Source organism: Letharia columbiana (genome assembly GCF_014066305.1).
Source record: "Letharia columbiana isolate WasteWater2 chromosome Unknown Sc0000005_s0, whole genome shotgun sequence".
In the NCBI taxonomy this organism is placed as follows: Eukaryota; Fungi; Ascomycota; class Lecanoromycetes; order Lecanorales; family Parmeliaceae; genus Letharia; species Letharia columbiana.
In genome coordinates, this window is record NW_023501041.1 from 221,729 (window position 1) to 241,475 (window position 19,747).

Genomic DNA, 19,747 nt, shown 5'->3' on the forward strand with positions numbered 1-19,747 from the left:
ATACTCATCGACATTGAAATTTTCTGTTATGTATGATAATTAGTACGGGTCTTCTGTTCTACCCAAATGGTTCCCACCATGGATTACCAATCTTTGTAATCTGTCACGTTTTTCATAAGCATGGCTTTTATCCTATGGGTCTCGCCTTTCATGGTAGTCTATTGTGAGGCTTTTATGTCAGTGATGGACTATTTGAAAAAACAGGCCATCCAAACACCAACATGTTATCAGGCTTCGAAGTCTCCATTATCATGATCTTCTGTAGTGCTCTTGTGCATCAGATGTGGTGATTAACACAAGTGACAAGTGTAAGACATGATGTGAGAGTCGGACCTTACTCTTGGTCTCCTGTATCTGTCCCCAACTCCCCCCACTTTCTCCACTCTATACTTATAGCCAAGCTGAACATTCGACTGAGGGCCCAATAGCAGTCGTCCACAAATCCCACTCTATCTCTAGCCATAGCACTTACTCGCTTTCCCTGAATTGTGCTTGTCCGTGAGTATCATTTTCCGACCGGTGGAGAGAAAAATTGTGTCAACCTACCATAAGATGGCGTCGATATACCAAATAATACAACCCGCGAGGCATCTTCATGCTATACACCCCCAGTGCTACGTACACAAGCCCATCGCCGCCAATCTTGTGCGTAGCATGCCAAAGCGGGATTATCAGTCATGAGCCTAATGAGCGCATCGTAGCCACCATGGCCACTGCAGCAGGCTACTTCGACCGCAAACCCCCTTCCGCCACCCGCCCTCGTCTCTCCCACCTCCAACCCGATCCTTCTTCCCCGCACACCCCGCAACGAACCGTCTCCTCAGCCTTCAATTCCCCGTCGCTCAGCTACCGCACACCTGAAGAAGAAACGATCATTTTCGAGTTCGGAAACCGCCATTTCGGCGCTGGTTTTCCGGGCGAGAGCGCACCGAGATGCAGACTGGGATTTGGACCGGAGCAAAGTAGGAGGGTGGGGGATTATAGAAGATGGATGCCAGGTTTTGGTGAGCGGAAGAGGAAAAGGCGGAGGGTTGACAATTGGGATAACGACCATGAGCTGTGGCGCATGGATGTGAGGGGATTGGATATGGGGCTCGTGGGTGATAAAATAGAAAGAGCGGTCAGGGAGGCTGTCACCAAGCATCTACTTATAGATATGAAAGGGAAACGGCTGGTTGTTATTCTGCCGAGTTTGATGCCTCACCCTTTGCTAAACACGGTGTTGGGGACATTATTCGCCACGTTCCAGAGTCCGCGTATTACGTTGCTGAGTCCTCCGATCCTTAATACGGTCATGGCTGGGTTGAGGTCGGGGCTTGTGGTTGATATCGGATGGAGGGAGACCGTTGTGACCGGGATTTATGAATATCGAGAGGTTCATGAGAGAAGAACTACGAGGGCTATGAGGATGGTTACGTTGGAGATGGCTATGCTACTTGAGAGGGAGCAGGGCAAGAATGCAAAGAAGCCGGCAGATGCTTTGAAGGAGGAAGCAGACGATGGAATGGTGACTGTGGACTTAGAGCAGGCGGAGGAGGTGACTACGAGGATGGCTTGGTGCAGGAGCCGCTCGGGGCCCGTTCCGGCATCATCAACCTCTCAAGATCTGCCCGGTCAATTTGGTAATATCTCCATTGCCGAAGACGAGCCCAAAGATTCAACTAGCTCCAGCGATCTCAAAGGAAATACCCCAATCTCCATTCCCTTACCCTCCTCCCCACGCCTCAACATCCAACTCCCCTTCTCAGCCTTCGCCTTGCCAGTCGAGACAGCTCTCCTAGGCAATTCACTACAACGGCACCAACTCGACGACCACGAACAACCCCTCCACAAGCTCATTTACCAAACCTTACTCTCTCTACCACCCGACGTCCGTGCAGTCTGTATGTCCCGCATCATCTTCACTGGGGGTGGCTCAAACATACTTGGCCTCAAGGCAAGACTACTCGACGAAGTTGCTGCAATTGTTGAGACGAGGAGTTGGGACCCGGTGGAGGGGAAAGCGGCGGAGGAGAGGAGAAGAAGGTTAAGAGAGGTTAGTGGTAATCGACAAGCAACGAAGGTCAAGGAGGTCGAGACGAATTCTACAAATAGTTCAATGGATCGAAAAGCGTTAGAGGGGAACATATCAAGTCCAGCATCGCTGGCACCGCAACTCCAGGATTCGATCGAAGAGAAGATCCAGCGCGAAAAGGACAAGGGAAGGAAACCCACCGTTTCTGGCGTCATTCGAGGAGTCGAGACGCTGGGCGCTTGGGCTGGGGCGAGCTTATTGGTTAATCTACGGATCAAGGGCGTTGTGGAGATCGAGCGGGACGCTTTCCTGCAACATGGATTGGCCGGGGCTCGAAAGGATGCGGAAGCAAGTGCTGCACCGCAGAAAGCAGTGCCAAGGCCCAACATAGGATGGCAGACCGGATGGACACTTGGTCCTTGGGCGTAGATCTCATTGAGTGATTTGATAGATTCGTGCCCGAATGGACTATGCGTCCACAAGTTGGGTTTGAAGTATCCATGTACAGGAAACAAATCCATCTAACCGAAAATTGCCGACGGCACATCCGCATCTCTAAAGCGACTCTCCCCCTTCTCCGCCAACCCCAAATCAAAATCTTCCGCCCTTCTCCTCCTCCCCCCCGGTCCCCGTTCCAAGTCCAGATCCATCGGCGTATCCCTCGTAAGATCGAACCCGCCCTCCCGAATCTTCTCCACCGCTCTGGGCGACAGACCCCCGGGGACCGACCTCCTCGTGCGGATATCATCCTGGAACGAGCCCAGGCAATCCAGCTCCGGAAAATACACGCACATGCCGAAGATGGCCCAGTTGTCGGCGTTGAGACGGGCCTGCTCGGGCCGGGTGAGGCCGAGGAAGGCGGTGAAGAAGTAGCCGTAGGATTGGTAGAGGGTGCTGAAGGTCCAGGAGGGCCAGTCTCGGTTGGTGAAGTAGTCGTCCGTGGAGGGCGGGTTGGAGGCGGGGGGTACGATTTGGGGCTGGTCGATGACGACTGCGGACGTAGAGAGAGAGGGGGAGAATGTCAGTACGTGTGTCGAACAGTTCTGTGGGTGGGAGCGAGCGGGGGATGAGAGTTTTCTCGGTGTAACGTACCACCATTTGTGACCAAATGAATGAGTTCGTGCAAGTCTTCCAGATCTGCCGATCGTTGGAATTTGTAGACCTCCGAGGTTCCCGCGTTCGGTGTCGGTGCACCGAGGTCGAGCAGAGTAGGTACGTCAAAATGAGAGGGGCACACCGTTATCCCGTAGAGAGCTCGTGCCGTATCCTGCACCGCGGTCTGCGCCGCTCCCGGTAGCAGACCTTCCGTCGAATATTTGGCGTCTGTAAATGCGGTGGTTGCAAGAAGCTGCTGAGCAACATCGAAATTGCAAGTGCCCTTTGAAGGGGAGGCTGGATTTGGCATATACCAGGAGAAGGTGCCGTCGAGCTGATTGTTGACAAACATGAGGCCCGGCCAGATGTCATTGTAGGGTGGTGGTCCTATGCAATCGTGTCATCAGTGTAGTGCAAATTGAATCACAATGGTAGGTTCTAGGCGTACTTGTGAGTCCATATTCTGTGACTGAATCGAAATATTCTCCGATCAATGGCAACGAAAAGTCCTGTTGTCCATTGGAATTGGTCATATGTGTATAGTATACTGCATAGTCTTCCAGGCATCTGTATCGAGGTTTTAAGTTATAGGGGTTGGTCGCAGGGTTTGTGAATACTCGGTTGACCATGCCGAATGTGTCTGAATGTATTGTTTAGCAACGGATCGCATGATTCGGACACTGTTCCTTCTCAAACCATACTGATGATGTTGTTGTAAGCATTCACATTGTCTGTGGCAGGATTGAGCTGGTGATTCGCCTGAAAGGTAATCCCAAAGAACAGAAATAGTAGTCCTCTGATTTCCTGCTGAGTAGGATATGAGGGGAGATTCTGCACGAGTGTCTGCGCGATGGCCGAAACACCGCCGAGAGACTTCAAGGTAGGCTGCATCATTGGTCGCCCATTGGGAGTGGGCCTGTTGCACCCACCATTCCCGGAGAGAGGGTAGAGATTGAAGCTGCTGTCGAACGTTGAATATGAAAGTGGGGTAATGGGCACTCTGGCCAATACCAATGGAGAAAGCGTCGAGAAGAGAAGGAGCTGCAGAGGCGCATGGCCATGAAGGAGAGAATTCAACATAGCAACTAGTGGATGACGACGATTTCGTGGAGAAAGATATAGACAGAAATGACAGGATACGTGAGAGAGAAGTCGCAGGCGAGATGGAGAAGGAGATGTTTTGAATGGCACTGATGGCTAACAAGACTTTTCGGACTGATTTGCTCACGTTGAGTTGGTCGAACTGACTTTTGCGGGCGACAAGGTAAAGGGATAGGGGCAGGAACATCTGACAGTGACTATGTTTAGGGAAGATGGCCATGGAGTAGTAAAGCAGAGGCTGAGCTCGTCATGGGTTTGATTCCTGCTAATTATCTCCGAGCTCGCACTGTTCTTTTGCATCTTTAACAAGCAATATTTGACGGTCAACAAGCAATGACTACTTTAATTCGGAACTTTGGACGTTATGCTTTCAAGGCTCGCGTTTCAAGTGCCTGCATCGTGAAGGAAGAGAAGTGTGCCCTCATCAAATGCCTGTGCTCCGCCACAAACCTGTCCAGCCGCCGAAACGCGCTAGAGCGCGCTAAACTACCAAACCAACCTCCAACAGACAAGGATTCGCCTCAGTTGCTTCCTTTTTCCTGCACCCACTATCGGTCCACCCACGCTGAAACAGACGGTCAATATATCGTTAATATACCTGTTACCTCGTCACCCAGACAAGCTCGCTATCAAGATTTTCTAGTGTCCTTCCATCTCGCCCAGATGCTGCTGGAAAGTCAGGAGGTTAACACTGCTGCCTCGGCCAATATGGTCCTAACAATGTCTGAGCACTGCCCTCTAGGGCTTATCTGTAGACTTTTACTTACATGAAGCGGTGACCAGGCACTTGGCCCCGCTATCCCGGGAAACGGGATGTATAGCATGCCGTGACTTTACGAGTAGCTGGAGTGATACTTTTTGGGAGGTTTATTTCATTTTGTGCCTTCAAGTTCTTTTCCGCCTTTTCACGCTTCCCTACAATCCTACTATATCTTCGCTTTTCAGTATATCGTATTCCATTTTCTATGGACCTTGCATTTCTTACCCGGCTCATAGGCCTGGCTCTTGTAGCATTGCCAGTAGCTTATGCTTATCCATCTTCCCTATCATCCTCCATCTCTGCACCACCCTCACAAGCGACCGTCACAATTGCAGGTCAAGTCTTCATAGTCGATCCAGCAGATATCATCCTGGACAGGACGACAATACAACCTGGCTCAGCTGGAATTTCCATTAATGGCCAAATTGTGTCAGCTGACGCTGCTCATGACCTCTTCGTGGATGGCACCGAAATACTTGCTGATCCGACCGGCTCGAATTCTGCCGAGAATATCGCTAACAACAAAACTGCCAAATTCAGCAGTAATGCAACGTTTTCCGGCAGTGTCCCGGCCAGCTCTGTCACAGCTACTGCCGCCGGATACAACATCCTGGGAGGAGAAATTGCTCATATAGCGGTACAAGTGGCAAGCACTCATGCAACATATCACGCGGGAGTTCCAATCTCTACATCCGTATCTGCTTCGACGTCAATGGCAGCAACACCTTCTGGCGGTTCAGCCCCTCTTGGACCTGTCGTGATTCCCTCGGCTTCTTCCGCCATGACCAATTCCTCACTTTCGAAGGCCTCAACTGCTGGACTAGCTCCCAACGTCCAAGAGAATGTATCACAGACACAATCTAGGAGTACAGGTTCGAATTTTATGTCTGCTTCGACGCCCAAGATCAATCTGATCCCCACCGGTTCTTCCATTCATAGCAACAGTAGCTCTGGTTTCTACGTTGTTGCCGGAGCCTCGAAGATATCTTCAAGCGCGTCTTCTGATCGACAGTCAATGCATTCAACGGGAACACCATCTCCGTCGGCCATATTAGTGCCTGGTGGGCAGCCCAATACCATAACGACTGGTCCGACCCTAGCTATTCCCACCATTTCCTTAAACCCAACTGGATCCGTGGCTAGTTCACAAGTTATGCTGCTGGTTGGAGCAATCTTTAGCATCACTGAGGAGGCGAAGACCCTCTCTGCTATCATCAAAGACAACGGACCCAAGGTATCTTTGGTTTCGAAAATCAAGGGGATTGATGATGGGATCCTCAATGAGCTGGAGGACATGCATCCTCCTGGCCCTCCTCCGTCGTATGAAGAGGCGTGCCTCGATGGGGCTAGCATCTTTGACCTCTTGGAAGATCTAGGATGTCTCAAAGGCGCCTTCGACAAAGTAATAGGCGATCTTGAAGACGACACGCCTGATATAACAAAAATACAGACCGTCTTTGATAACATTGGGAAATTAGCGGAGAACCTTGAAAAGGAGGAAGAAGATGACGATGACGATGAGACTTCTACCAGCGAAACGGACTCGCAGGCTTCAAAAACTCGGGACTCGGAAACGGAAGGATCAAGCACTTCAATGAGCAGTACGCCCAGCATGACATCAACCGCCTCGTCTCGCATGTCGTCCAGTAGTTCAACGGCCACTGCAACCATACAGCTTATCGACAGGTACCCATTGGCCGACCCTGACATGTCTAACTACAGCGCTCCAGATGTTGCCAATCAAGCCTTCATGGCGTTCCTAGGGGACATTCTCTCGTCAGCCAACGGGATCGGATCTGGTCCATCAGGCTTCGCCGTCGTTATCGGAAGCGCCAAAGCAACAGCCAATTCTTCTTCTTCTTCTTCTTCTTCTTCTTCTTCATTGGCTGTGATGTCTTCCTTACCCGCCACCGTCCGTACCTCTTCGTCAGCCAGGGTAGTGCCGTCGGAAGCCGCAGCAACAGGCATTGGTAACCTAGGAAGTATAGTAGCCCAAGTCACCAGCGAAGAAGCAGCCTCTTCGCAAGCTGGTTTCACAAGTGCCGCGGCAAGCCCAGGACTTTCATCCGGTATAGCAGCAGGATTTGCCGCTCTAGGCGGAGAGATAGCCCAAATCGCGGCACAGCTAGCCACAACCCATACAATACAACCTGCGGGGGTGGCAGTCACCACTGGAATACCAATACCGACATCAACAGCAGTAAACGACGACGCCCTAGGAGCCGAGTTAGCGGCCATAGCATACCAGATCGCGTCCGCTTCAGTAGCAGCTATAGACGCCGCAAAAATTGCATCGCCCTCACCAGTCACCTCTTCGTCACTCGCCCCCTCACCTGCACCTTCTCCCCAACCAACAGGTACCAAATGGAGCATCGATCTCGCTTTCCAAATCTACACCTGGGGCGGTGCCAACGCAATGACCGATTTCTACTACAAGATTTGGATGACGAATCTCACCAGAGATGCTGCAGGTCCCGACTTCTGCGCCGCGAATAGCTGGATCGCGAACGTGCCGATCGACGATGCCGTGACCAACGTGCCGCCATATCCCACGAAAGATTTCAAGTTTGCCATCCCGGCTGGGATTCTTGAACCGGCGCCTTTGCCTTGCACGTGGCAGCCGAGTCCAGGGAACTCACAACCTGGCAGTATGACGTGCAATCCGGGCGGGGAGATTGTGCTATGCACGATTCCGGTAACGACGGCCATTACGTGTAAGCAAGACAACCCAGATAGGATAGGGCCACTGGCGCAATGTGTGTTCTGGCAATGAGGTTTGATCGCTAGGCATGATATGCTTAAATCATAAAAACGATACATGTATTAGACTAAACATCTGAAGCCGCCACCTCAATTAGCCTTTGACGTGACCGTATGTTGAAGCATCTGTCCGTCTCGTCATGTTATGTGCAAGCGCGGCGCGCAAGGTAGATACCTTCTCAGTGAATTTCTGGTAATTTGTTTCTCAACTTATACTTTTTGGACCGACGACCTTTGGTTGAGTCTGCCTCGACTTGCTTCTACTTGTGTTTTACTCCAGCCGTGAGACTCTTACCATTTGACGCTATCCACAATCTACTCTTACTCTACGGTTGAATACATCTCGGTCATGGCCGTGTCTCCTTGCTTGTACAATAATCATTGTGAGAATTCATGGCAACATGGCGGCTCGCCTCGCGTATCATGGTGGTAATTATCGGTCATTTTCCTAGCCAATCGCCTATTAGATGGTGTGTTTGATAACGAGTCTATAAAACTGTATAACATCTCGTTGATGCTTCAACGTAGTGTTAGCTTCAATCTTTGTGCTCACTATCGACTCATTCAAATTGCACGTATTTCTTTTCAAGTAGAGCGAGCGAACCGGTTCATTTCCTACCCTCGCGACCATTGCACGCAACTCGCATCAGCGCCTCACCTTTGACCGTTCCGCCACCAAGTTCTTCACCAGTTGCAGACTGTTAATCCTCTTGGCCGGATCCTTAACTAAACAATCCATCATATTCCGATTCAACGTACTCGAATAGCCCTTGGGGAGCGGTTTCGGCTGCCTCGCCCTGGGAGATCTATACCACCTATCCTCCGCGGCCTCCCCTCTGGGCCAATCCCTAGGGGGCCACGAAACCGGGCCTTTACCGTGGGCCAGAGCATGGATGATGGACCCTAAGCCCCAAACGTCGTTCTCTTTCGTCATCAAGGGAATCTCGGGGCCGATCCACTCCTTCGTTCCGCCTCCATAGGTCACTCCCTCCATTGTCGCGAGGCCGAAATCTCCGAGCACGACTTCCGGGACGGGGTTCCGGCTTGTGGGTTCGCGGCGGAGGAAAACGTTGGGGGGCTTGATGTCCCGGTGCACGACTCTCTTCCACTCCCGAGGCGGGGAGCTGGGATATCGTGCGAAGCGGTTGTAGCCATAGTGAAGGAACGCAATCGCGTCCGCAAGCTGGATGAAGCAGTGCCACATGAAATCCTCTGAGACACCCCCCTCTCTTCCTCTAGGGGTATACTCACTCAGATCGCCCCCCTGGCAGTGTTCGAAGTACAAGACCAAGGAACCCCTGGAGCCATTAGCCTCTACATAGTTAGCGTGATCGAACCCGATGATGCTAGGGTGGCGGGTCAGTACCGATTCGAAAAGGTACATCTCGCAGGGTATGGCACCCTGCATTTCGAAGCGTTTCTGTTCTTTGCGCACCAAGACCTTCTTGTCGCTTTTCCTCTTGACGACCCAGAGCTTGCCCTGGCCGCCTTCGCCGATGTGTCGGAGCTTGTCATAGCTCTCTTTCACGACGACTGAACCGTGTGTTTCCGAGGGTCCACGGATTCCGCGCTCTCTAATGGGGCCGCGGCTCTTCACGCCTGGTTCTCTGCCTCCCCCGGTCACCCACACCATGGTTGGAATCGACTTTGCGTGTGTTAACGTTCAAGCGGACCGCGCTTGTCCGCCGTCTTTTGCGGTCGTGTGTCTTGACGGGAAGTCTGGCGTGGATTTGCTGCGTCTGAATTTTGGGGTTTCCCTCGATGCAGGAATCCCCTGGACAGCTTTAAAGAGTCTCGCTGAGTGGCGAGAACAAGAGCCATTGTTCCAAAGTACTTCTATTCAACGGTACAAAGAAGCTTGAGGACCCCGGTCCGTGCAACAAAGCATGCTTACGCGGTGCTTCTATGAAGAAACCGACACTAATAATCTTGAGAGACAATGGATTGTGCGTTGAGTCGTGACAGCTTTTGTTGACTTGAAAGCGAACAACGATAAGGAAGGACAACAAAACGCTACTGGAACCTTATCAGAACAACTGCAGAGAACAAAGATTGTAGAAAAAGACTAGTTATCGAAAGCTTTGTTTAAAGACCGAATACGTTCCTAAAGAGTCAAGATATTGCAAGCAGGTCCTGGGTCTGATCTATGGTGGCGAAAAGGACTAAGCCAGCGTACTTTGAAGAACTTGATGTGATCGCTTAGCTTGTAAATTTCGTCAGACTCCTGATCTCATAGGCTCAATCCCAGCGATCTTGCTTCATCAAAGCCCCTTGACATTCATGACCAGATCCTTGTGACCCTCCTTCAAGCATGTCATGGCATCCATCATAGGCAAATCGGCGTCGCAATTCTACGTATTTGAGCACTGATATGTACGGTATTCAGCCCGTGGATTTTGATAGTGCATGACAGAAACAATTTTCACTTCAGATACTTTTCTCCATATACACAGTAGTGCACTCAGCATTACTGCCCCAAGTACCCAATGGCAGGATACCGGTCCTAAGGCTTTTATATCCTCGCCTTTGATAGTAACCCTCGTTGCCGAGCTCGCGGATAGCGACGAGCCTAAGTTTGCGATGACCCAACTGACACTCTACACCGCTTGCAGTGTCTTTTTCCAACTGCTTAGCTTCAGACCCAGCGAAATCTGCAATTCTATTCTGATCCCAAACCTTCATCACCTCATCCAAATCCACCCCGTGCACCTGACCACCCATCTCAGTCCGCAACGACGACGACAAATGCGCCCCTGAAGATCCCGGCGCATGTACTCCCCTTGAAAAATCCAGCACTCCAACCCCATCGCGACCAAGCAGCCACTCCACAGTTTTCAAAACGCGAGCGCCAAGCCCAAGGCCCCGATGCGTAGGCGAGACCGCAAAGGCGCGAAGTTCGTGTATGGGAACCGGGTTTTGTCGTTCACGATAGAGCGCTTGGAGTTTGTCGTTGAGTTCTCCCAACGCAGCAGAGATGGAATTAGAATCGGAGTCATTTCTGCCCTGCCTCTCTTGACCTGGAGCAGCCCGCCCGGCACGGGACGCCCACTGCGCGCGCTTTCTGACATCCTCGTCATCGACGGCCATTACGCTACCGGTCGCTACCATCTGCGCCAGCTCGCCATCCCTCTTCGCATGCGCCCTGTCGCCGTCGCTGCTTTCGGTCGGATCCCGGCGCTGATCGCTTTTCACAGCGAAGACGACGATGGTGAAGCCGTCCGCGCCGATGATGTCGGCGAATGTGGCCGGATCTGCGATTCGGAGGTGCGAGGTGCCGAAGATATCTGGACGAAGGCAGTATGTGGCAGTGTAGGAGACGTTGAGTAGCGATTGAAGGGCTGTGAGAAGGGGGAGGGTAGTGGGATTGGGGGAGAGGTGAGGCGGGAAGAAGAGGACGGTGCGGAGATTCGGGGGAGTCATGACAGCGCTAGATAACTACAGAGTATGGAGCTTCTGCATCTCTGCATTTCGGCAGATCGACTGCTATAATAAGGTATCAAGTATCAGGAAGGGGCGCGTGGTCTTCAAATCGTTGGTGTCTATTGTTAGGTTGACATGATCTTTAGTATGTCGACTCCTAGATAAATTCAGAGGCAGAAAATCCGAGATATCAGTGCTCGAATACGTAAAGCGGATTTGGCAGGACAGATTATTTACCATAGCTGTATCGCATTTACAGATAAGCGGCTAGGCAGATCTACTTTAGCGGTGAGAGTCAAAGGGCGCTGAACGGGCTGTTATCCTAACAGGCTGCAATCTGGAAAGATAGAGAGCAAGACTATCTGTCAACTCGAAAGAGAAGGTCTACGCTTCTTTGAGCATGGCATATAATGTCCTCATCAAGTGCGAGCGTCTCCGAGGCCGCCGAGCCTACATTCCCTGCAGAACCCTCAGTGTAGACCGTCTTCAGCCCTGCTGCCACCGCCAAGTCCTCGACCAACACCGCAACGCGAAGCGTCCCAGCCCATCGCTTTGCAGCAACCCAGAACTCCAGAGGGAGAGTCTTTGACAAAGCATCGCACTTCCACTTGGAAGCTTCCGTAACGAACGGGACGGGAGGCGCGTAACCGTACGTCAAGTAGACCGCGTCATTGAGCCGATCCACGGTGGGGGCCGCACGACGGCGGGCTATAGGATAGGGGTCGGAGTTGAGATTCCCGCTGACTACGACATGCGGAGACTCGGTGCTGCCGGGGTACAGTCTCCCGTGACGCTTGGTCACGATTCTGGTGACGATCGCGGGATGCCTTATGAGCGACAACCAGAACACCTGCAGGGCGTCATGCTTGAACAGTCCTAGTGGCATCATGAAGTGGATGCAATCCCTCGTCTGGATCTCGGAGAAAGTGCCGTTCCCTTCACATTTCAGCTCACCGTCCATGGTCATCTGGCCTATCTCGCAATCGGGCCCTACGTGTTTTCCCGGTTGCCAGTCAAAAGCGAGGAAGCCATAATCGTGAAGAGGGAGCAGCTTGTCATCTGGCTTCGTCTCGTGGTGAACCGAGCGATGGTTATAGGGCGTCGTCATCATCTCACCGCGAAGGTATTGGCGATTCAGGTCCAGGACTGCTGCGTAGTTTGGTGCCGATGACCATTTGAGCTGGTCTTCTTCTATTTGTGCTACAGTCTCGACCATGTCGTGTGCTTTCCAAGGACTTCGAGCGTAAAAGCAGTGGCCAAATATGACAGTCGAGGTACGCGAAGAATGTGAGAATCTGGAGATTTTGAGTGTTAGCGCTGTTTGTTGCCTTGCATACTAGATCATGACGTTACGGATGTATGTGTTGGCCAAAATGTAGGAAACCGACCTTGAGATCGAAACCGACCTTGAGATCTCACAGACGTGCAATTAATTGGTCCATGTCGGCTCTTTGCTCAGATCGGAAGATCTTGACAATAATCTCATGTAAGACTTGTGTTCTCTCTTTCGGTTGGTCCTAACATCACCACCGGTGGCCAAGAAGGCTTTCGACTACTGATAGATAAATGTGGCCCCATACCTTCCAATCGGCTATCGTGAATCTTTGAACCGCTGTATCATCAGTGCCATCAAAATATTACCCAAAGTTCCTCGGTGAACTGCCTTTCATCGATCAGTACGAATTCAGAAGTTTGCTAGCGCTTTGTAAACCCAGAAAGCGCAACGCTAGAATTTTCATGCGCAACCCAGTATAATATCTTTCTACTCTGGGCCTGCGCCACAAGAGATGGCGAAAACGTTCTTATTAACTTTACCAACGCCCAAACGCTCGGCGATATGGTGTTCATCGTATGCTATCAGCAACACGTAGTAGAGATCCCATTTCGACTGATCCCGCTCTTTTGGGATGAAGCATATCCACGTATCAGTCTCTTCGAGGGTAAAATGATGTGCATCGGAGATCGCGATGAAATGGTAGGTCGATTCACGGCCGGTAAGCAAGTTCGCATCTGTGTGTACTGTGACCGTTCCACCACAAATCTCCTCGATTGTTTGCTGGACCGTATCTACGCTTTAACGGAACTTCCATGGTGAGATAGAAGGTTGCGGACCAGGTCCAAAACTGGAGGTACCGCATGTCTTGTTGGGTGGGATCTGAGTTGGCAACAACATAAGCGTCCTGAAAATCAGGATATGTCCGTGATAGCCGGACCCGACGAGCCCTGGCGCGAATCGATTTCCCTGTGGATGTACTACCTTATTTTGCGGCAATCTACATGCCACTGCATATGACAAGCGACAGTGGAGTGCTAAGAGCTCGGTGACAAGTCTAGGACCGTTTGTTCCTGAGCGGGCCCGGCGATGAGGCTACATAATGGACACAAGCGAGCCTTGCCTCGAATAGTCGCCAAGGTGCCGAGATAGTGTTTTCCACACCCGGTTTCTAGTCTACCGTTGGAGCCGGAATTATCTCATATCAGCTGAGAGATTCAGAGAGGAGCTTTCCCAGCACGATTTGCGCTTGGCGCCGGGCGGAAATATCTTTATTGTCAAATGGATGTTGTCATTCTTGCATAGTCGTACGAGTCAGTGTTATGTTCTAGGAGGATGCAGTGTGCAGCATTTTTCAACTCATCATTATCCAATTTGGGCTTGATCTTTATAGAAACCAATGGGTCCGACTGGTGCTGATATTGCCAGGCTGGAGCCCGAAGGTTCCCGTACAAAGACATGCTCACGAAATACATAGCGCGGAGCGCTTCATGTCCCGATTCAGGAGCTTGGTAAGGTACAACCGCTTGCATGCTGAACGGTGGAAAGGATTGGATTTTATAATCGGAGTTTGTGCGTCGATGTTGCAAATCGATTTTACAGCCTTGTGGGGGAGGCTGTAGAGGATACTATACAATGTTGCCTCGGGCTGCATGTGCTTGGCATCGCCCACCTGTGTTTAAAGGAACAGAGTCCTCCAACGTGGATAGCCAAATCCTACCGTCCGTCCTGCAAGGCTGCACAATCTTGTAGGCCAATGAGAACAAGAACGCTTGCATACGTTCATGCGGCATGACTGCGATCTTGGAAAGTGTAAGCGAGATAGGCAAGAGCGAGAACCCAGGTCTGTGAGATTAGATGTTTTATTTTTGAGAGTTGGGTTTCTCGTTGTTCTTCCACCTGCCGGCGTGTAGAATGCGAACAGTGTCTGACCCTTGCCTTGTACCTTCTGTTCTATAGCATCTGAATATACATAATAGCCATCGGCCAAAGGAAGACTTGGCCTGCGATCTGTTATCTTGTGACTCATCTGTGCTCTTAAGCCCTAGAAACTCATTAATAGTCGCTCTATCCTTTCGACGATGCGCATCAGTCGTGTTTGGCAACTGTAACCTGCGTAACATTGCTCAATGAGCCAGTCCGAGCAGTCATCGTCAAGAAGATATTGCCGTGATCACCTAGCAACATACGTGAGTTTCTGCTGAGTCAAGAGCTTACAACATACCGAGTCCTTTCACGCTCCCTCCCATTCCACTTCTCACACACACTGAATAGACAAGCATCGCAGCCTCCCAAATCCGATACCAAGACGTCGTATCCGAATTGCCCAACACACGAAGCGAACTTTTACCGTCCCCTACAACCCATCGATGTAAGCAAGAGCCACAATGGCGCAAGAATTGCATTAGAACATCTTACTAGCTGCAACAATTGCTGGAAGTCTGACTTTTGCAGCAGGATCAGTTCTAGAGCCGAATACCTCGGTTGTTTGCGTAACCTCCATGTCGTCCAAAATAGTCACACAGGATTTGCGGGGTCCGAAAGTTCCACGACATTCGACTGCTGCTTGGTAGGCACTTAAAAACATGGTAAGTCCGCCGTCAGCTCCTAAGTAATGTCAGCGGCTGGACTAAAGAAGTGCAGTTGCAAAGTACACATGATCATACTGACCCATGTTGGTCGCACTTCCGCCTTGCAATTCGTCGCCCGTCTCACATTTTGAAATAACTGCATTGGCAGCATTCTGGACTTCGTAGAGACTTGCATAAGCGTGCGAGTAACCTTCGGCCAGACCGATCTGAATGTAACACAGTCCCTTGTCTATTAAGTTTCAGAAAAATATCATTATGGGTCAAAACAACACGTTCATTCTTACCACCCATATATCTATATGGCAGGGCAAAGCGAGGCTTGTGCCAGCGAGTGTGACGTCCTACCCATGGGAATTGCTCCGAGCCAGAAGAGATATAACTCTTCGCATCTTTACAATCGGCAATGTTGAGTTTGACACCATACTGCGCTCCATCACATTTGATAGTTAAGGTGTTATCTTTTGAGACATCATTTGGAGTGAGAGATCCATTTGAGGAGGAGGTAGGATGCAATAGATTAGATGGTGGATATAACCTTGACAATTGATTCTCGGCTTCATTTAAGCAATTTGCAGGCACAACGCAGACCAGAACAGCAAAGAAATGTAGACCCCGTGTCAGTGACATGATCCTGGATTCTGGAAGAATCAAAGCCTATGGAGGATGCCAACGCCTTCGTAATGAACGTAGATGCTTGGAGATACGCGTCAGCACAGCTGACTGCGCGTGGAAGGATCTTCCCTTCAAGCGATGGGTGGACCAATCGACGCTTGTGAGGGACGAGTTGTGCGAATGCGACACAAATTGCAGACTTAGGCGCACGAAGACCTTAAGACCCAAGCAGACGACTCGATCCATTCGAACAGCGGATTCAATTCCCAACCAAAAGTCAAAGCACAGAAAGCAGTGCCTTTGGCAAAATGACCAGATTTGGCCTCAGGGTCATCGTGACTGGCTTTCTACTCTCCCTGGGTCATGGCAGTAATATACCTCGATGCGACTCCCATGGATACGGCCAGCCACAACCGGCTTTCTGTACCAATTTGATACTCGATGAGATACCAATCGGCAACCGGTTCAGTCGTCTTTTTTCCCTCAAAACGTCCATCAAGCTCGAGGACATCACTCAAACGCAATGGTCACACAGGGTAGAGCTTCCATTCCTGCGCGAGAACGGTCAGTTTGTTCAGTGATTTGAAGCATGCCGCCGTCAGCTGAGAACAAATTAAGACGGCTGCAAGGTAGCATTACTGGCTGTTCGCTTTATCAATGGCAGCATTTCGCATGACACAAGTACATGGAAAGGTATTCACGGTGAGGCTCAACGCTTGAAACGCTCATGTGGGGGTACTTCTGCCGCTCCCCTGGGTGGAAATCTCGTAGTCGGTGGGTTTGCAAATCATATGAAGGGGACGTGTGGCTTATGGTTTTCTGCACAGGTGATCATTCTCGGCTTGCCATAATACTATATGCGCCGGGATCCGTTTATGATGACATTGTAAAGGTAGATCTGGCGGCAGGTACACTCATTGTCGCCGATGAGGACCCGGAGCCAGATTTAGGCACTACTACTGGTATCGTTAAGCCGAGCAGCCTATCTTGTAGGGGCGCATTGCTGGCGTTGGGTAATTCCACAGTTTGCAATATGACGAAAATAGTCAATGTAAGCGAAGCAAAGAAGTAGCACAAACGGTGGAAAGAAAAGGGAGGCTGTTTGAAAAAAGAGGTATCAGTGTATCATTTTCTGGATCCTATGTAGACCCAGACGAGGATCGAATAGCAGAGCAAAAGGAAGAGAAGGATTTGCCGATTCGAATACTTACTCTTTGGGGACCCAATAGTTGGGAGGAGTTACCTATGAGAGTGCAAGAACCCTTAGCTCAACGCATGATACAACAATATTCGGTCGACTGGACATTGGTGTAGAGGGAAGTCTGGTTTCTGAATGGTTACTCAGTGGACTCAGATCATGTGATCGCGTGTTACCGCGGAAGTATTCCGCCGGGTAACTAAAGACGTGAGACTTGGAAAGCCTCTCCAATCTCAGGATCTTATATCCAAGCATTGCTTTCTTATTATACACCTTTATTGCTTGCTTCAGACATCTTATGAGTATAATTATATGCAATGGGAATCCCAGGGCAAGTTGTCCCGCAAATCCAGGTCAATCTCGCTTTGTTAACACCGACTTCCACAGCATTTACAAGCAGATTGGGCCTGGTCAGAGAATAGCGCTGTCCAAAATCGCAGTGGAACACCTCGAAAGAACCGGCCGCCCTCTTCGCATAGCTATTGACATATCCATATGGCAGTTCCAGATACAGTCCGGTCAAGGAGGAAAGAACCCCGCTCTCCGTACCCTTTACTACCGCCTCCTGCGACTCCTCACACTATCGATACAGCCCCTCTTCGTCTTTGATGGTCCGCATAAACCTCCATTCAAGCGGGGTCGTAAGGTTGCGACAGGTGCAGCGTGCCTGCCGAATTGCCTTACGAAGGAACTCCTCAAGCGTTTTGGCTTTCCATACCACACTGCTCCCGGAGAAGCGGAGGCCGAATGTGCGCTGCTGCAGAAAGAAAACCTCGTTGACGCTGTCTTGAGTGAAGATGTGGATACTATAATGTTCGGCTGCGCTGTGACCATGCGTAGTTGGACCGCCGAAGGGCAAAGAGGAAGCAAGAGCCCAACACACGTGAATCTTTACAACGCCGAATCTACGAAGAAAGAGAAGGGCCTAGACAGCGAAGGCATGATCTTGATTGCCCTTATGAGTGGCGGAGACTATATACCCGCTGGCATACCGGGGTGCGGGATAATGACTGCATGCGCGGCAGCCAAAGCTGGCTTTGGTCGAGACCTTTGCCAATTGTCCAAGGATGATATCGAGGGGATCAGGAAATGGAGAGAAAGACTTGAGCAGGAACTCCAGACAAACGAATCCAAGTTTTTCCAAAAAAAGCATAAAAGTATCAAAATTCCCGAAAATTTCCCTGACAAGGCCGTATGGGGCTACTACACACACCCCGCGGTTTCATCTACAGAGAAAGTTGCGAGACTGCGCGATGAGGTTAAGTGGGGTCTCCAAGTGAACGTCACAGAACTCCGCGTATTCGTTGCAGATGCCTTCGATTGGCAATACCTTTCTGGTGCTAAGAAATTCGTCCGTGGATTGGCACCAGCCTTGTTGCCGCACCAACTTATCAGAAGGAGCAAAATCAATGCCACAGACAACGACGACCTTGAAGCCAAGGAAATTGCGGAAGCAAAGCTTGTAAAAAGTATTGGTGGCCAAAGAAATCATTGGAATACCGATGGCGAGCCCGAGCTACGGATCGCCTACATCCCAATTGACGTTGTTGGACTAGATCTGGAAGCAGAGGAGAAGGATGATTTTCAAGGCTACGGCCTGGATGCCTCGGGAGACGAGCAGCCAGCGTCGGAATGTGATGAGACTAGAGATCGGTCCAAAAGCCCTGCGAAGAGGCGAGGCCCATCCACTTATGATCCTGCCCAGATTGAGAAGATCTGGATTTTGGAGACCCACGTAAAGCTGGGTGTGCCGTTGCTCGTCGAGACATGGGAGGAAGAGATGAGGAACCCCAAGAAATTTGCATCCAGAAAGACAAGGGAGAAGGCCAAGACAATGACGTTTAAGGGCGGTATAGAGTTAGGAGCACTGGACCAATATGTCAAAATCACAAAGCCAGGACCGGATGGTCGTGCCACAAAGCTTCCAGTAAAGGGCAAGGAAAGCACACGACTGCCTCCGGCCTTTTTAGCGCCTAGAATTGTCGACATGTCCACAGTTCAGCAGCGAAATGTGCTGGCTGAGAACACAAATCCAGTGGGTCAAAAAGCACAGAAGCAAAAAGAGCCTTCAGAAGCAAAGGCGACACGGACTCGAAAGGCCCCGTCAGCCAGCCAGACCTCTACACCACCAAAAGACCGCGGGACGAATCCTTGGACGTTAGCGAAAAGAACTCCCGAAAAACCTAGGTTCAAGTCTCCACCAAGAGATTCTCCGCAAGAGCTGGAAAATCTAGAAAAAGCTTGCAGCCATATCGCATGCTTTACAGCGTCGGCTTCAACGAAGAAGCGACATTCTCGGCCTACCACCCCAATCTCTGACACGGAAGACCCGACAGGGACCACACGAGGCATCAATGGAAATGTCACTCTACGCAGGGGGAAACCTTCCACACCAGCAAAACCCTCGCCACGAAAGAAGCGGAGCCCACTGCAGATGGCCAACGATCTGTATTTGGCCGGACAGCTACGTACTCCAACACTGACTCCAACCGGGAAGCAACAGGATGGGATTGGTATGGCAGAGAATGCCGACCTTCTGAATTCGCAGAAGGTGAATCGCAAACTCGACTTCAAGGAAACCCAAGCAACCCCACCACCAGCGTCTCCAGTTTCAATCTCATCCTCGTTGCCGTCGCCATCGACCCTCCTCTCTCCGGCAAACCCTTCGGATAAGGAAAGTACCGGAACGGAGCCGCCTTCCAAGGTACAGCAACCGCCGACCAGGACCGCGGGTGCTAGAAGGCTAGTTGCCCTCAGGGAAAGCCTGGAGGGCGCGTGGAAGTGTCTGGAGCCCTGGGAGGTCGGAGCGAGGTCGTCTGGTCGGAGTGTCTTCAACAGTGTGGAGGTATTGGATCTGACGGGAGGCTAAGCGAACAGTAGAATTGGATACTTTGTTGACTACTACTCTCGAGTTCATATGTAC

The 19,747-nt window shown here is 50.8% G+C and overlaps 10 protein-coding genes across 10 annotated transcripts; 4 read left to right on the top strand and 6 right to left on the bottom strand.

The window, feature by feature from the left end:
- Nucleotides 1-595: 595 nt before the first annotated feature.
- Nucleotides 596-2,443, top strand: HO173_002483 (uncharacterized protein; the record flags this gene model as incomplete). The annotated part of the gene is made up of 1 exon (XM_037304416.1): nt 596-2,443. One exon carries the CDS (start codon nt 596-598, stop codon nt 2,441-2,443), a length of 1,848 nt encoding a protein of 615 aa, XP_037168509.1.
- A 92-nt stretch (nt 2,444-2,535) lies between these two features.
- HO173_002484 (uncharacterized protein) lies at nt 2,536-4,189 on the bottom strand (the record flags this gene model as incomplete). Its single annotated transcript, XM_037304417.1, has 4 exons — nt 2,536-3,005; nt 3,107-3,496; nt 3,558-3,749; nt 3,811-4,189. The coding sequence occupies 4 exons, from the start codon at nt 4,187-4,189 to the stop codon at nt 2,536-2,538; spliced, it is 1,431 nt and encodes a 476-aa protein (XP_037168510.1).
- Nucleotides 4,190-5,175: 986 nt separating this feature from the next.
- On the top strand, nt 5,176-7,743 carry HO173_002485 (uncharacterized protein; the record flags this gene model as incomplete). Its single annotated transcript, XM_037304418.1, has 1 exon — nt 5,176-7,743. One exon carries the CDS (start codon nt 5,176-5,178, stop codon nt 7,741-7,743), a length of 2,568 nt encoding a protein of 855 aa, XP_037168511.1.
- Nucleotides 7,744-8,376: 633 nt separating this feature from the next.
- HO173_002486 (uncharacterized protein) lies at nt 8,377-9,363 on the bottom strand (the record flags this gene model as incomplete). Its single annotated transcript, XM_037304419.1, has 1 exon — nt 8,377-9,363. One exon carries the CDS (start codon nt 9,361-9,363, stop codon nt 8,377-8,379), a length of 987 nt encoding a protein of 328 aa, XP_037168512.1.
- A 794-nt stretch (nt 9,364-10,157) lies between these two features.
- Nucleotides 10,158-11,150, bottom strand: HO173_002487 (uncharacterized protein; the record flags this gene model as incomplete). Its single annotated transcript, XM_037304420.1, has 1 exon — nt 10,158-11,150. One exon carries the CDS (start codon nt 11,148-11,150, stop codon nt 10,158-10,160), a length of 993 nt encoding a protein of 330 aa, XP_037168513.1.
- Nucleotides 11,151-11,508: 358 nt separating this feature from the next.
- On the bottom strand, nt 11,509-12,366 carry HO173_002488 (uncharacterized protein; the record flags this gene model as incomplete). Its single annotated transcript, XM_037304421.1, has 1 exon — nt 11,509-12,366. The coding sequence occupies one exon, from the start codon at nt 12,364-12,366 to the stop codon at nt 11,509-11,511; it is 858 nt and encodes a 285-aa protein (XP_037168514.1).
- Nucleotides 12,367-12,912: 546 nt separating this feature from the next.
- HO173_002489 (uncharacterized protein) lies at nt 12,913-13,288 on the bottom strand (the record flags this gene model as incomplete). Its single annotated transcript, XM_037304422.1, has 2 exons — nt 12,913-13,222; nt 13,284-13,288. 2 exons carry the CDS (start codon nt 13,286-13,288, stop codon nt 12,913-12,915), a joined length of 315 nt encoding a protein of 104 aa, XP_037168515.1.
- Nucleotides 13,289-14,511: 1,223 nt separating this feature from the next.
- On the bottom strand, nt 14,512-15,305 carry HO173_002490 (uncharacterized protein; the record flags this gene model as incomplete). Its single annotated transcript, XM_037304423.1, has 5 exons — nt 14,512-14,600; nt 14,648-14,779; nt 14,842-15,030; nt 15,094-15,243; nt 15,299-15,305. The coding sequence occupies 5 exons, from the start codon at nt 15,303-15,305 to the stop codon at nt 14,512-14,514; spliced, it is 567 nt and encodes a 188-aa protein (XP_037168516.1).
- A 629-nt stretch (nt 15,306-15,934) lies between these two features.
- Nucleotides 15,935-16,698, top strand: HO173_002491 (uncharacterized protein; the record flags this gene model as incomplete). Its single annotated transcript, XM_037304424.1, has 3 exons — nt 15,935-16,190; nt 16,245-16,400; nt 16,454-16,698. The coding sequence occupies 3 exons, from the start codon at nt 15,935-15,937 to the stop codon at nt 16,696-16,698; spliced, it is 657 nt and encodes a 218-aa protein (XP_037168517.1).
- A 424-nt stretch (nt 16,699-17,122) lies between these two features.
- HO173_002492 (uncharacterized protein) lies at nt 17,123-19,693 on the top strand (the record flags this gene model as incomplete). The annotated part of the gene is made up of 1 exon (XM_037304425.1): nt 17,123-19,693. The coding sequence occupies one exon, from the start codon at nt 17,123-17,125 to the stop codon at nt 19,691-19,693; it is 2,571 nt and encodes an 856-aa protein (XP_037168518.1).
- Nucleotides 19,694-19,747: the final 54 nt, after the last annotated feature.